At 48.8% G+C, this 15,682-nt stretch overlaps 1 protein-coding gene and 1 long non-coding RNA gene across 2 annotated transcripts in view; both read right to left on the reverse strand.

Moving 5' to 3' along the window:
• Positions 1 to 15,682, reverse strand: part of LOC310742625 — a 657,991-nt gene that overhangs the window by 73,016 nt on the left and 569,293 nt on the right. The window lies entirely within an intron of this gene.
• PRDM8 (PR/SET domain 8) lies at positions 5,166 to 15,321 on the reverse strand. The gene is made up of 4 exons (XM_083571323.1): positions 14,929 to 15,321; positions 11,562 to 11,782; positions 9,489 to 9,720; positions 5,166 to 7,739 (listed from the first exon to the last, which is right to left on the reverse strand). The coding sequence occupies exons 2-4, from the start codon at positions 11,778 to 11,780 to the stop codon at positions 6,247 to 6,249; spliced, it is 1,944 nt and encodes a 647-aa protein (XP_083427449.1). The 5' UTR covers positions 11,781 to 11,782; positions 14,929 to 15,321; the 3' UTR covers positions 5,166 to 6,246.

The raw sequence follows: 15,682 nt of genomic DNA on the forward strand, positions 1-15,682 counted from the left end.
CTGCAACCCAATGCACATTCCCTTAGAAAGAAAGTCTCATTGCCTCCCGTCGTAGCTACTCCCGAGTAAATATCCATCGGTGAAACCCTCCGAACTCAACGAGGCTTGCTCCCAAATTGGTGTACGAACCTAGATCCAGCTACCGGGGACCATGCCCCATTGAACTGAAGGAGAGTAGCTTCTAAGTAGAGATTCTGGGATTGCACTGTCAAGCCGCAGAGTTACAACCCAATTCAGAATTTACAGAAATTACTGTAGTTTACTAAGGGTTGTAGTGTAACTCTGCGAGGGGTAAACTTACAATGCCCAGAATTCTCGGTGGGGTTTGCTTCGAGTTGTGATTTAAAGGTATGTAGTTTGTATGCAGCCTAAAACCGTCACCAGAAGGAACCTGCCGTTTCCTATTGCTAACTGGACTGATTAATTTTTCACGGCAGTTTTGCACCAGGATCCACATTCAGTGCAGGATTCTGTGGGTGAAAGCACGAAGCTCAAAGGTACGAGGTTCGGTCCCTGAGCTAGATGAAGCAACAGTATGACTCGGTTTAAGGTTTGCTTTGGTCTCCCACCCCAGTTCTTTTTTCCCTTTTCTTTTGCTTTCATATTACTTCTCTAAGTGGCGATGCAGTGCCCATTTACGCATCCCTCAGCCCCGCTGGGATCCAAGGAAATACGGGCTTTGCGCCTCTTTTTTTCCGCCCTAGCTTGCAGCACCGTGGCTCATTCCGGGGGCGCTATTTCAGGTGTCGAAGTGACAATCAAGAATTGATGGCAAAAGTCAAAGCCTCGCTCTGAGATATGTTCAAAATTAGTGTATTTTAAAAGCATACGTTGTGATTGCTTTTAAAATATATAAGATTTAGGCGTTCATGAAGTGGAATCAATGCGCGCAGTCTAACGTATTGCGTGCCGGGGGGGGGGTGGCGTTTTGACATTTCCTGCCTTGCTTAACAGAACGAATCCGGTTTACAATTCAGCGCTTGGCTTGGACCTGTGAATCGGGATTAGTATGTGCCGCTTTGGAAGGACGGTATTGATTCCCAACACAAACCGATATGATTTGAAGTTTGACAGTTGATTACACATATACAGTAGACACAAAGACTGAACTCACAATGCCTCTTTGCACCAAGCACACACATATAAACAATAAATATAATAAACAAATATATAATAAACCTCCTGCTTATTGGGTTTACTGGGAAGTAGGTCTCTCGGAGCTGAATGGAGGCTTGTTCCGAAGTCAGTGTGCTTAGATTCGCAATAGCGATCCGATGCTTTGCGCGATTACTGCGAAGTGTTCCATTGAGTTCTATGGAGTTTATTCCCCATTAAGTAAAAATAGGGTTGCAGCTGTTGGTGCTTATGAGCGGACTTACTTGCGAATAAACAGGCCTAGGCTACACCTCACAGCATTTACACTTCGCGTAGGACTGAGATAAATGGCTTGGGCACGCGTGTTTAAGGCAACATCTGAAAACGCAAGCAACAATAGGTGATATTCCGTAGCTATGTGGTCACCTCACTGCGGCTATTTCAGATAAAGTCTCCAACACGGTGACATTTAAATTTCAACTAGTTAAGTGTTTCTGAATTTAATAGGATCCCTCCATGTAGGTCTTTATAGCAGAGAATAATGCTATAATTATTAAGCTTACTTTCTTGGACGATGTGCCACAGGGTTTCAACCGGAGGCAATTGCTTTCTAGTTAAGGTCGTATGACAAAGATTTCTAAACTCCCAAAATACAACCTTGCTTTGAAGCCAACGGGACTAATTCCAAACATAATGTATTTTTAGATCGGGTTGCCAACCAAATGCCAGAATTGTAGCACTCTAGCCCTCTGAAGCCATGGGTTCCGGCAGCCAGAGCCAAATGCAAGCTGGCTTGGAAAGACTGCAACCTTATGCAGTCTCTCCTATGAATAAGCTGCTTACTTCTTAGCATAGGATCAGACTCAAGGTCCTACAGTGCCCAGCGAGAAATCCTACATATATACGCACCTAGTAGCAAGTTCCATTAAACTCAGTCGGGCTTACTTCTGGGTAGACACGTACAGGAGCCGTTACTCTCAAGGAAGCATGCACAGGGCTTCAGCCGCGCAAGGTGATCCTAAGGTACCCCAATGAAATGCCCACTGACTTCAGTAGGTCTCAGCATTCCTAACACCATTGAATTCAATAGTAGACAGTTAGGATTGCGCTGTTACCCTCTAGTACCTTAGTATGCAGCAAGGAGCCAAGCTAGGGCAATCTAAAAGCTCTAGGCAAAAGTGCCATCGTGGGTGCGTTAAAGTAACAGCAGAAAGCCGAGAAGACCCAGTCACAGACCTCCCTGTCTACCGCGTGGTTTGGACCTTAGTTCCGCTTCTGGTTTTAATCAACAGGAGGTGTTTCCACCACCTAGGAACGCAGCCTGATCCTATGCGTGCTTATTTAAAAGTCCCATTGGGTTGAATGGGATCTGCCTTCCGTGTGGAATTGCCGTCCTAGGCTTTGCATGCTGACCTGGAAGCCAGTGCGCGTACAGTAGCCAATAGCTTGTGCAAGGATGTGCCAAGCGCATCAGCTAGAAATGCGAAGCTAAAGTAATCAAATGCCATACTCTGCAGCAGTTCTGTGGCTTGTCGCTTCGAAGATTACGCTTTGCGTTTGCCTTCAAAGATCCGCTGGGACGCTGATGTTTGGGGAGGAGGAATCTGCAGGGAAGCAGAATTATTGCAAACTCTGACTTTCCCATCCGGAATAACACCCCGGAAATGGGCTTCTCCTTCCACTTTATAGATCAGATTTCCTTCAAGAATTTGGGAAAGAAAGAAAAACTCCACACCGCGATTTCCACTACTGCCTGACTGTTTGGTATTCTGAACTTGAAGTTATATTTCTTCACAACCTCTGCTTTGCAAAGAAATTGTAGCATTCGACCCTCCCCACTCCCCCCACACGCGCCTTGACCGTTTCTTAAAAAGTTCTTCATCACATCCAAGTGCTTTTGAAGAAAATAAAGTCATTTATTGTCAAAGCATCCAACATACCCAGATAAACTATAAAGTTTAATAAATCTTTGTTGTTGTTGTTGTGGTTGTTGTTCAAGAGAAGGAGAGAAAAGAAACACATAACTAGTTATTCAGACTTCATTTCACTGGCACAAAATTACACTTTGTATTAAAAGGAAATCCCGTATTTACAGAATTGATGACATTCTGCATCAAAGTCCATAATCTTTTTAATGTGGAACATGCACTCTTCCCATTGGAAACATAAAACGAATTCAAGTATGGATTTTATTACTATTATTTTTGCAGAGAGAGAGAGGGAGAGAGAAAGAGAGAGAGAGACTGTCATCAAATAAAGAAGAAAAGCTTTGCATCCTCTTTCAGTATTTTTTTTTAAATTTTGCTTTATATCTAAAATAAAATTTTTACCCTTACATATAGTTATTATTACAGCTAAACCATAAGTGCTTAATAATTTAAGTAGAAACGTATGACAAATGCATCAATATGTTGCAATATATGACATTTTAAAAATGTACTATTAAAAGTTATTTACTTTTTTTGGAAAGTGAAAATGCGTGCATTTGAAACAAAAGGAGGAAAAACACAAAGAAACCCACCCACCACCTTTTATTTTTTTTAATAAAAAAAATTATGCAAGGTAAACATATTATGCACAGGCATAAGATTTTCAACAGTGATTTGGGGTGTTTTGCTTCATTTGTGTTTGGCCTCGGTGCCCAAGAGAAGCAGAAAGGCTCTCGATATGCAGAGACAGAGTGACCGTAATAACCCTAAATGCACAAGCAAACCAAGGTGTGTACTCTGAGGCAAGCCCAGTTCATCCCAATGGGACTTTCTTGTGAGTAAGCATGCACAAGATTTCAGGCTTAAATTTGCAAGGGACTCCAATAAAATAGCAGTAATGCAGAGACCATGAAGGAGGCAAAAAAAAAAAAAAAAGCCAAAAGAAGCAGCAGCTGTGACTGTGCAACTTCTGGTGCTGCTGTGGTGCAATGCTCCAGCTGTTGGAATGGCCATGGGGTTACTAATGAGAAAGTGCTTTTATTTAATTTATTATATCCTGCCTTTCCTCCAAGGAGATCAAGGCAACGTCCTGTTCCTCCCCATTTTATTTTATTTCAGATTTAGCAAGAGTGCCCTCCCTTTCTTTTTGAAGTGGAAAAAAAACTTCCAATGTTCTGCAGCTATTATATCCTTTAAAAAAGGATAAATAAATGAAGGGTTCTTAGGTGACATTGCTTCAGATTTTCTTGGCTGGGTCTGCAATCTGTTCTTGTTTCTATCTGTATTTATGAAATATCCCATTGTTTCCATCAACCCTTCCTAATCTATTTGCACCACCAGTTGGCACTTTGTTCACCTTCAGTCCTATCAGAACAGAAGCAGACATTTGGGACTCACCACACATTACACCAGTCAATATGGTGATAAAATTCATGCCCAGTTTTGTACTGGAGAAGGGGAAGTGCCATGCATGCCTCAGTTTGGCTTAAAGGAACCCCTGACCGTTAAGTCCAGTCCCGGACGACTGGCAGTGCTCATCTCACTTTACTGGCCAAGGGAGCTGGCGTACAGCTTCCGGGTCATGTGGCCAGCATGATAAAGCCGCTTCTGGCGAACCAGAGCAGCTCACAGAAACACCGTTTACCTTCCTGCTGGAGTGGTACCTATTTATCTACTTGCACTTTGATGTGCTTTCGAACTGCTAGGTTGGCAGGAGCAGGGACCAAGCAACGGGAGCTCACCCCGTTGCGGGGATTCGAACTGCCAACCTTCTGATCGGCAAGCCCTAGGCTCTGTGGTTTAGACCACAGTGCCACCCACGTCCCATCCAGCTTGGCTTACATCTTCCATTACATCTCCATTTCCGTCAGCTCGGAGAGGGTTGAGATGCTCATGGTGCTGCCCATTCTTATCTAAGAATGCCTTCAAAGAACACAGCAGCCACATGGCTCTCAACTCAGGGTTGGGGAACCCTTTTCCTCCCTAAAGGCCACATCCTGGCACGGCAGGCTTCCAGCTTTTGGCAGGCCATATTGCCAGAGTGGGGAGAGGCAAAACTGTGTGGGACCAGAGGCAGCAGCTCACCTTTGTTTGCTAAGCTACATCACATCTCTCTCCATGTAAGTGGGCAAGAAGCACAGCAGGGCCAGTGAGGGGTGTGGTTTGCAGAGAAGGGTGTAGCCTCCGCTGCATGACCTGAGGGCCAGAGAGAGGCCCAGGGGGCTGCACTCAGGCCACAGGCCCAAGGTGTTCCGTCCCTGCTCTAAAACCATTCCAATTTACAGTCGCATCCTATGCATGTTTAAGAAGGGCTCCCAGAGTTCAGTGGGACTTCCATAGGATTGCACACATGTAGTCCTAAGTCTCCCTAGGTTTGAAGGTCTCATTCCAAAATTAATTAGATTATTTTAGGGCTCTGGCATTCTTAAGACCCATACCACAACAGCTTAACTTGGAGTCACAGCTATTCCAGTGAAAATGGTTTATTGCCTCTGGTTACAACCCAGTCACTCAAAACAGCAATAGTAGTAGCAGTAACGATGATGACAATAATGTCTGAAATCTTGTGACTGCTCCAAAAAATAAAGAAATCAGAAAAAGTGGCATGACGTAGGGTTAGGCAAGTTGTGAAAGTTAATTCATCAGAAGTTGATGAAGCTATGCCAGAATGAATTGCTTTGTGGAACATTCTGGAGGTATCATGTAAAAATCAAAGACTCTGCAGTTACTTCCATTTTAAGGGCCTTTTAAAGCCTTCCGGTGAAGCTCTGGTGGGAATCAAGGAGGCTATCCAGAACTATTCTGGGATGCCTGATCCGTAGCCTCCATCACCCTGCTCCTCTCCTTGCTGATGCTGCAATGCTACTTTGCATTTTAAGTGCCCGTGAGTGTGTCTCTCACCCCAGGGATGCAGGCCTACAGGTGTGTGTGCACATGAATATGCCGTATTGCGCGCCCCCTCTCTTTGGAAACCTGGACACTACAAATGCAGACCAGCTTGAGACCGGTTTCGCCTTCACAGCATACCCAAAAGAATTCTGGGAAGTTGAACGTTTGTCCCGGTGCTGGGAAACTCTCCACCAGAGAGATAGAGATTTCCCAGAACCTACAATTCCCAGAATTCCTTGGAGGAGGAGGAAGAAGAGGGGTGGCAGTGGGTTGGGCAGGAGGCCCTGAAAGTTGCACTGCGCTTGGGGTTTCGGCGCACATAGCCAGGCCCGCCTCAGTTGTGCGAAGTCATGTGCCTGGAGAGGTGGTGGCGCTCCCGGAAGGACTCGTTGCATATGGGGCACTTCAGCTTCTCCTCGCGCCGCCTCTTGACCAGCGGCTCGAGCGCGTACTCCTTTTTGTGGTGGGAGCGCATGTGGTAAACCAAGTCGGAGGTCATGCGGAAGGAGGCGTTGCACTTGGCGCACCAGTTCTGCGCCGGCAGGCACAGCGAAGTGAAGGACGGCGGCAGCAGCGTGAGGGCCGAGGGCAGCTGCAGCTGGAGGGGACCCGCTGCCGCCGCTGCCGCCGCCACGGCCGCCGCCGAGCTCTTGGGCCAAAAGGTGGTGGCGTAGAGGAAGGGGCTTTGCTTGGGCAGCCCGCCCCCTCCCGCGGTGCCCCCAACTCCTCCTGCTCCTCCAGCCCCGGCTGCTCCTCCTGCTCCTCCTCCGCCGCCGTTCAGTTCCCCGGGCGCGCCCTGCAGCTTGACCGCCAGCGGGTCCGGCGCGTAAAGGCGCGCGCCTCCTTCCGCGCCCGCGTGGCAGCCGGCTTCCACCAGCGCGCTCAGCTTCTGGCCCAGCACCAGCTGCGTAACGTGGGCCGACGAAGAGGCCGACGAAGTGGAGAAAGTGGATCTCGCGGGCTGCGAGAACGCGCTCTTCCTCTCCTCGGGGCTGCCCACGCTGGAAGGCTGCGAGGAGGGCACTGTGGAGAAGGCGCTGCCTCCGGAGCGCGCGCCCAGCAGGTGCCCGGGCGCCTTGTCCGCCGCGCCGCCCGCTTGCGCGCTGCCCGGGGAGCCTCGCTCTTTCTCCTCGTCGCCTGCTTCCAGCCCTCGGGAGGCCTTCTTCACTTCCACGAAGGCGCTCCGCTTGGCTTCTCCAGTCTCCGGGCTGGGCGGGCCGAACAGACGGCTGCTCTCCTCCAGGCCGAAATAGCTCCCCGCCGGCCGGTATTGCTGCTGCGGGGTGCACACGAGCTCCTCCTTCGGCGAAGAAGGCACCGGCCTCTCCAAGCGCCCTCTAGCCGCTGCCGCCGCTGCTCCTCTCTCCTCCGCCAGCTGCTCCCCGGCCGGGTATTTCCTCTTGGCTCTGCTGCCGTGGCTCTGGCTGGCGTCCGGGCTGCCCTCCAGCTGCTCCCGGCTGCTGGGGGAGCTGCTGTTGTGCCGAGAGTTCTCCAGCTCGCGCGCCAAGTTGTGGAAGTCCGTGGAAGGCTTGGTCACGCCCGCGTTGCCGTTGCTGTCCTGAGCGCCGTGGTAGTGGTGGCGATGGTGCTGGGGAGGCGGGTGCTGAGGCGTGGCGCCCCCGGTGGGCTTGCCGTGGAACTTGGTGGCTCCCGGCCCCAGGGCGCCCTCCTGCTCCTTGGTGTTGCTGTCCTTGGTGCTGGAGTCGTCGGCCGGGCTGCTGTCTGCGCCGTGCAGTCGCTTGGGGCAGCGGAAGCGCAGGTGCGCCACGTACGGGAACTCGAACTGGAAACGCTGGCTGCACTCGATGCAAGTATAAGGGGGCGAATCTGGAGCGACGAAGGAAGCAACACAGACGTACAGGAAAAGAGTCCGTTAGTCATCTGCTCCAGCAAGTCCACTCGCCAAATAGTCCCTTGCAGGGAGATAGCGCGCAACGCTCACTTTCACCCAAGGGCGACCCCACCAAGCACTGATCTAAAACCTCCGTTTAGGATCCACACACCTTTAGGATCCTCCTAGAATCGTAGCCTCTCAGAGATAGCAGTGCCTTGCAGGAAACTTTTTGCATCCACAGAAAACCTAGCATCTGTGGGAACAGACTCAGAGGGTCTTCTGAGTCATCTTTAAGACTCTACAACATTTGCCATAATCTCTTGCGAAGGATTTTGTAGACCTTGAAGTCTACAAAATGCCCATGGTCAATTGTTCAACTAAAAAATAATAATCATTGGCTATAACACAGCTACTTCCATATGTGAAAATGCAAGCTACCTTGAACTTCAAGGAGCCCAGAGCCTGTTTTACTCTCACAAAGCCCCACCCTGCAAGGTTGTGGCTTGCTCTTGCAGGGACTGGACACTATTTTCTATTGCCAAGCCAATTGCTGCGTCACACTAAATTAAGGCAATTTAGGAGGCCAACCAGTCTTTGGGAGTAGTTTTTAAGAACACTGCAAGGACTAGCATTGGCTGACTAATAGAACCTCTTATAAGTTCTACAGTGCCAAAACCCCAACAGCCTGGTTTATTACTTATCTCAATCCATCAAGAGGTCAGCTGAGTAACACAAGTGTCCATCTGAGTAGGAATGTAGATTGAATGAGTTCGTGAGATGGTGAGCGTTCCTATTTGGGGCATTAGTTCCACCCAACAAACAAGAATAGACTTGGACTATTATTACTATTATTTAATAGAGAGATGGGTTCAGTTGCATCCTTTTGACCTACATTTTTTCCAGGAATTTCTGAGGTCTACAGATGTTTTCATATTTATACAGGACATGCTCAAAATCAAATACTTCAAACCACAGGGCTTCCAACACAACCCATCTGTGTTAAGGGATCCTGAGTCGGCTTCCTTGGGGAAGGAGGTATGTACTGTCTTGCAGGACACATCAAGGCTTGCCTGCTCCAGCTTTGCAAGATTTCCAGCAACAAGCAGGGGGCTAGTCCTTCACCAGGATCAACTTTCTCCCCTAAGTGGCTGTTGTTAATCCAGCAGCATCAAGGCACAGTGGCACATGAAAGAATATTGAAGTCACTGTCTACTCAGTTCCACTGTGCTAAATGGAACTTCCTCTCAGACAGTGTGTTTGGAATGTCCAACCAACAGGAAGTCTCTGTCCCGAGGAGCTTACAAACTGCATTTCCAAGGAGACAGGAAAGGAGAGGCCAGTGTAACTATAATGAACAGCAGAAGGGAAGGAAATGTCAGGTTTCCCTTTCTGTCTTCAGAGTGCTGTGGATAGTATTGCTAAAACCTTTCAGCACCCAAAGTTCTGGGAAGCTTGGGGGGGTCCTTGACTCCCCCTCCCCAGTTCCCTTTATCCTTTTTAATGCTGTGGGAATTTAAGGGTATTAACAGTCTTCCAGCTAATATGGTGTTTCCAAATGGTGTCAAGTTGGACGCGATAGAGTGCAAGGAACTAACCTTGATTTGCCCCTGCTAAGTTGGCTCGGCACCATTTTGGGGCTGGTTTTGGGGTTTCTCCCTGTCCTCTTTTCTAGGCAAACCTAGAACCATTAACCCCCGTCCCTCGTCCCCCGACAGACCCCACAAGAACAAGCCTTGACCTACCATTCATTTTGCTGTGCGTCCTGGCGGTGCTCAGCAGCAGTAACTCGGTCAGCTCCTTCCCGTACCAAACCAATAATTCCTCGTCTTTGGCAATCCGTCGGAGGGAGCGGTAAAACAATTGTCCATTTTTTATGTAGGCTTCGAGGTTTTGCTCCTCTTTGTCTCTGGCAGACTGGACCAGCCGCAGCCACATTAAACCTTCCGAGGAGCCGTTGGCTGCCGAGGTGTCTACCTGGAAGGGAGGAACGGCGACGCGATTAAAACAGGACACTCTCCGCCCACCAGCCTCCTCGAATCCAGACGCGGGTGTGTCCCTCCCCCCATGAAGAAAGCGCTTGGATCGGCGGGACACTGCGCCCCAGCTCTTCCAGAGTGACGGACTTAAAAACCAAAAGGTCCAATCCTGCCGCCTTTCAAGGAATGGGAGTTCTGCTTCGGCCCAAACCTGCGCACGACCCTCTGAGTTTAAGTCTTAGGCTGCAATCCTGAGCACACTGGCTACGTCCCTATACATAAAAAGCTCAGGTAAACTACGTGACGTTTAGGCAATTTGAGAACTTTGGCTCATAATTAGACCTATTTCGTGGGCTCAGGAGGCGGATGTGCCCTGAGATCGGGTGACGTGGGGTGGTGGTGAATAAATCGAGCTAATAAGATGAAAATGATACTGCATTTAACTGCATTTCGCAGGCGAAAGCAAAGCCCTGATGATTCCTCTCTGCGCTCATAAACGCGCTGCGGTGAAGCAGCCTGAAAGACAGGTATTCAAAAGGATCGCTTTCACCCATCTCGACTCATTAACAAGTATATTGATTTAAAACGGGGCGGCTCCCCTCAACGCCTGCTAAATCATCACTGGCATAGCAGTGCAGATGCGGATGCGAATCAGTTCCTCCTAGTCTAGACTCTTTTAAAAAAACCCAAAGTTGTTGAATGAGCTTAAGTCTGGGCATTAAGGGTAAAGCGATTATGAAGAGAAACGCGCACTGTATTCAGCCCAGTTATCAAGCACAGCTCGGACATTTGTCCAGTTTACACCCATACGCACACCCTAAACAGATCACTCAGAAATCGTCCCTGAAACGAACGGGAACTCTCTATAATCACGAAGTCAATACCATTTGCACTTCTGGTCCCCATTTATTTCTGCATGAAGCGCACTAAGAAGGAACCCCCCCGCCTAAGGTCGCAGCCTAAAATAGGCTTGAATGAAATCCAGGCACTTTGGATTAATTTAGAGGCTGGATGCGACTGGTCTTCACCTAATTTTCCCGATGAATTGTGTGCGCGCATGAAAGAGCAGCTGACAGGGAGACCGAAGTCCCCCGGGATTTAATAATCCTACGGATCCTTTCCTTTGAACTATTCCATAGCAGGTGGCGCACGCAGCAAACGTCAGCAGGATTCGACCCTGTCCTTTCGCCTCTTTTCCCTCCCTTAGTCTCCCCACCCCACCCCCCTCGCAAGAGCTAAAAAGTGTTTTGGGTTGGAAGGAAACGTCCTGTTTAAACAGGTGAAATGTTCACTCGGAATCCTCCATTCCCTACAATATTTCAAATTCACACCAGGGCATTTGCTAAAATGATTTTTTAAAAAAAATCGCTTCTGTGTCCCTAAGCGGGGGGGGGAAGCATACAGTTCTCGATCCGCAGCCCAATGAAGACACAATCCTTGGATTAAGTTGATTGGCAGCCTGGGTCCTAAAGATTTTATTCGAAGCAAAGCCTATCGGTTTGGCTTCGCATCAGTTTTAAGCCACCTTGACCCCGGTGTCCTTAAGCACAGTAGCTCAGAAGTAACTCGTTCAATTAAACTTCCACATAAGAAATGTAGGATTGGAATGTTCAGAATAAACCCCACCTCCCTCAGATGCAATTTGATTTACTTCCGAATTAATGTGCATTAGGGTTATAAAAGGATGCTGATTCGCGATCCTATTAATTCCCCTGACTTGGAGATAATGTTCAGGACCGGAGGACTAGCTGCTGCCTTAAAGCCAAGGTTAGCGGGCTGGAGGATCTCGGTGCTTTTCGCCTCGGCAAGAGAGCAATTCTCCCCTCACCACCCCCTTACCCTGAATATATAGGGCACGGTCCTCTTGTCGGTGGACTTGAGCGCGACGAAAGCGATGCTGTCGTAGAGCGAGGTATGGCTGAGGACGCAAGGGCCGAAGATGGCGTTTTCCGGGATGTCACAAGTGGTGTAAACGCTGGTGAAAATGTCCGTCAGACACTGCTGGACCGCTTTGGCGTCTCCATCCCATATCCCTCTGTGCATCCCGGTGTCCTCCATCACTGGAAACGGGGGGATAGGAAGGAAGGGAGGAAAGAAGGAAGGATAAAGAGCTCAGTCAACTGGTAGGGGTGCCCTCGGTGGCTCCGAGAGACATTCCCGAAAGATGGTACTATCTGGAAGGAAGTCTGACCGAAGCCAATATGTCCAAGAGACAAAAGATCTAGACGCGCATCCATAATAACACTCTCGTTCGGAAGGAAGGCGCAGTTAGGAACTTCATATTGAATTGCATCGTACCAACAACAACACATAATTCACCCAGATATGTCCTCTGAAGTCCCACGTATTTCATTTAATCGTATGCTTAAGCCTGCGATCCTGTGCAAGCTTACTCGGAAGGAAGCCTCGCTGGACAGAATAAGATTTACTTTTTCCGAGTAATGGGTGATGCAACTGGGCTTCCCTCACTCAAATAAACAGGACTTAAAAGAGCATAACTTTGACCGGATAAACAATGTCAAAACAGCAGCAGCATTAATAACAATAATCCCAAAGATAACTTATTTGAAGCCCTATACTAAACTGTCACTTGAAAGTAATGTTCCCGTCGTTCAAAAGAAGCGTCGGCTGAAAGGTGAAGCAGAACAGGGTCGGTGTATCATTTCGCGCGAATGAAACGGCTAGGTGATGCAATGCCTTTTGAAAAGTAAAGAAGGAAAGGGGAAAACCAAAACGCGAGGGATCCTAGCGACTGAATGGAGATGTCTTATCGAGACAGAATGAAGCACAGGCAAGGACAGACAGACAGAAGCGCAGGCTCGCTATCTATCACAGCTCTTTCAGCCCTGTGTTATGTGGATAAAATCCACACCCGGCCTTTTGCCACGGAAAGTCAGCGGCAAAACTCCCCGGGCGCTTCTCAGCTCCCTTCCTTTTGATTCACAGCACGCATTTCTTGGAACTTCGCAGCAGGAGGGCCTCGTCCCCGCGTCCCCCACTCCGCCTGCCTCGAAAGCTCCTGTCCCAGAATAGTGTAGAGGTCCGTTTGGGCCTCCTTCGCCCTGGCAGCCCCTGGGAAGGTCCGGACTCCCTTTCCCCGCCCCGCGCGAGGCTGGTGACGGGCCGGCGTGGCAAATGGATTTGGAGGGCCTTGTCAGTGTCGCTGATTTGATGTCAGCTAACCTTTCGCCGGCGTCTACAAGAGGGAACGTATGTCTGCTCATTACCATAATCCCGCACTTTCCCTCGGAGACTTTAATTAAAAGCAGCGAGCAGAGGTAATTATTTCTTACCTCGGCACGCTTATTTATGGGAGGCGGGCGAATCCCAGCTCCCTTGTCGTACACGGGGACGCGTCCAAGCCCGACGCCAGCCGGGCTTAGGAACTGGTGAGCGGGGACGCATTTGTGGCCAATGCGAAAGCAACAACAACCACTTCCAATTTAACCTTAAAAATAAAATAAGTTTCTTGTCTTTTTTTTTAAAAAAAGATATTGGATAGAAAATGAATAATGTAGGGCTGTCCCCAAATCTGCCCTTGGTTAGAAGGAAACGACTGCTTGGATAGAAGGAAATAGATCCGTTTTAAAGAAGCCGTTCCAGGGAGCGCTACACTGGAAGGTCTCCTGCGCGAGGCCCGCGGCGACAAGGACTGAGAGGTGGCGTTCACTTCGGCGGGGCGTGCGCAGGAGACTACCCCCTCCCCCGGATCGTGGCCACCAGGCGGAGAATGGGGTCGCCCCATTCACAGAGGGCCTATGTGCATTATTAGGAAGGCGAGCGGGGATGGCCGTGTGCTTAAAAGAAAACTCCCCTCCACCCCAACTCGGACTGCACGCGAAACCTTTAATTTACTTTTTTATTTTACAGGGATCAAGTCTTTGATTCTTCAAAGTCTTTTACAGGGATCAAGTCTTTTGATTCATTATCAGTGTGACGAGGCACTATTCTCCCGACTGCTTTGCAAACTGGCTCGGATTTGGCAGAGAAAGCAGGAAACAGCAGGTTCCCCCATAATTTACCGAAAATTGGTGGTTGCATAACAATATCAGTATGGTGGCTTGCTTATTGCCCTCTCGTTATTTGTGATCAAACAGGCAAATCAACTGGATTTTTAATAAATAATAATAATAATAAAATACGCCATCCTTTCTGGGCTCCAGTGTAACTGTTTCTACCCGCTCCTCCACCCCACATTTACAGTCTTCCGAAGGCGATGGGGGTGTGGGGGGAAGTTTCTCTCGGCTGGTGCCAAGTTCATCTATTAATTACCCGGCTGAAAGGTCATAGTTTCTGGGTGGCGTCCCCCCACCCCGCCCCAGTTTAAAAACAAAAATCAAGCACGGAGAGAAGAAAAGAAATAAATCCATCTGCGGAATAGACTTGTGTATTTTCGCCGGCTTTTCATTTAGCTGAGATAATCTGCACCCCCTCACGCTAGTATGTGTGTATGTGTGTGTGAATAATTATATGTATCCTACACACACACACGCTTTCCTTTTTCTACAGGATCCCTTTTAAAATAATTGTGCTGTAGGTCGTCGCGTTACAACGCGCAGCAGCGGGGACACGGTCATTAAAATGCAATTCGGTCTAACAATACGAGAGAGCCATCCTGGAGGGGAAAAGAAGCCGGTGGACGCAACTCAAGGAAAGAAAGAAAGAAAGAAAGAAAGAAAGAAAGAAAGAAAGAAAGAAAGAAAGAAAGAAAGAAACTGGAATCAACCCATTCTGTCTCTCTGAAATCTCTTACGAACTCACAACCTCAAAAAGGACCGTATCTGCAGCCACCAAATTCATCCCCTCTTTTTCTGCCTCTCTCTGCGCTCCGATCTTTCTTTCTTTTTTTGGGTGGGTTGCGGGGGGAAAGGAAGGGATGTTTGCTAAAACAAAACAAAAAAAGGACACACGCAACCGCGACTTCTAGTCATTTCCCGCCTGCCTTGTCCACCAAAATAATAATCCAAACACATCCTATAACTCTACCCTTTGTATTGATCCGCCTGGCGTGGCATCTTCCTTTCACCCACACCTTCCCCCCCCCCTTTTGGTGCCATGAAATAAAACCGAAAGGAGGAAGGAGAAGAGAGAGAAGGGGTGGGTTTTTTGTGGGGGGAGGGCGGACGGTCGGGAAAGAGAAGGAAGAAATAACCCCCAAACAATTTTTTCCCCCACGCTGTAATAGGACGCATGCATCTTTACTTACCAGGAATAAGGTCAGGATTATAATCCTCAAGACAGAAGGGGGAAGGGGATTGAAAAGCAAAAGCGGAAAAACAAAACCAAAAATTGATAATCCCCAGCAGAAAGTGGCAAAAAAAGAGGAAAAAAATGACGAGTTGAGAGAGATCCCCTTGTTCTTTTTTTTTTTTTTTTTTTGGAGAAGTGGGGTGAGGGGGGGGTGAGGGAGAAGCACCCAGATCTATTGTATCAGTGTATATTTTCCATGGCAGTGGGGAAGAAGATGCTGGGAGCGCTCCGTGTCTCTGGTGGGCTTGGTGCAAAAAAAAAAAAAAAAAAAAAAAAAAAGAGCTCGGAGGAGAAGGAGGAGGAAGGGAGAGGGAGGCAGGCAGAGAGACTTGTGCAGATGGACCCGATGCAGTGACTGACTGGCACCCAGACACACCGTTTTTGTTTGCCGCACATAATCTGCCCAATGACGCGTGACAGCCCCACCTCCCTTCCCTTTTAACTCTTTCCTGGGCTCCGCCAGCGGCTGCTCCTCTCGCCGCCAGCCTCGCCTGCTTTCTTCTCCCCCACCCGCTTACTCACTCCGAGCACATTTTGGAGAGGTCTTCCCCCTCTCTCTTCAGCCCTCGCCCTCCGCTCGCCTCCGAGCTGTGGTTCCTTCGCTCAGAGCCCCACACCTCAAAAGCTCTTGGTCCTGCGGAGCCCTGCTTGTAGGGTGTGCGTAAAAATAAGCGCGCCAATGGAAAAGGGGGGGGGGGGAGAGGGCGCGA

This window comes from Podarcis filfolensis (assembly GCF_964270895.1).
Source record: "Podarcis filfolensis genome assembly, chromosome: 9".
In the NCBI taxonomy this organism is placed as follows: Eukaryota; Metazoa; Chordata; class Lepidosauria; order Squamata; family Lacertidae; genus Podarcis; species Podarcis filfolensis.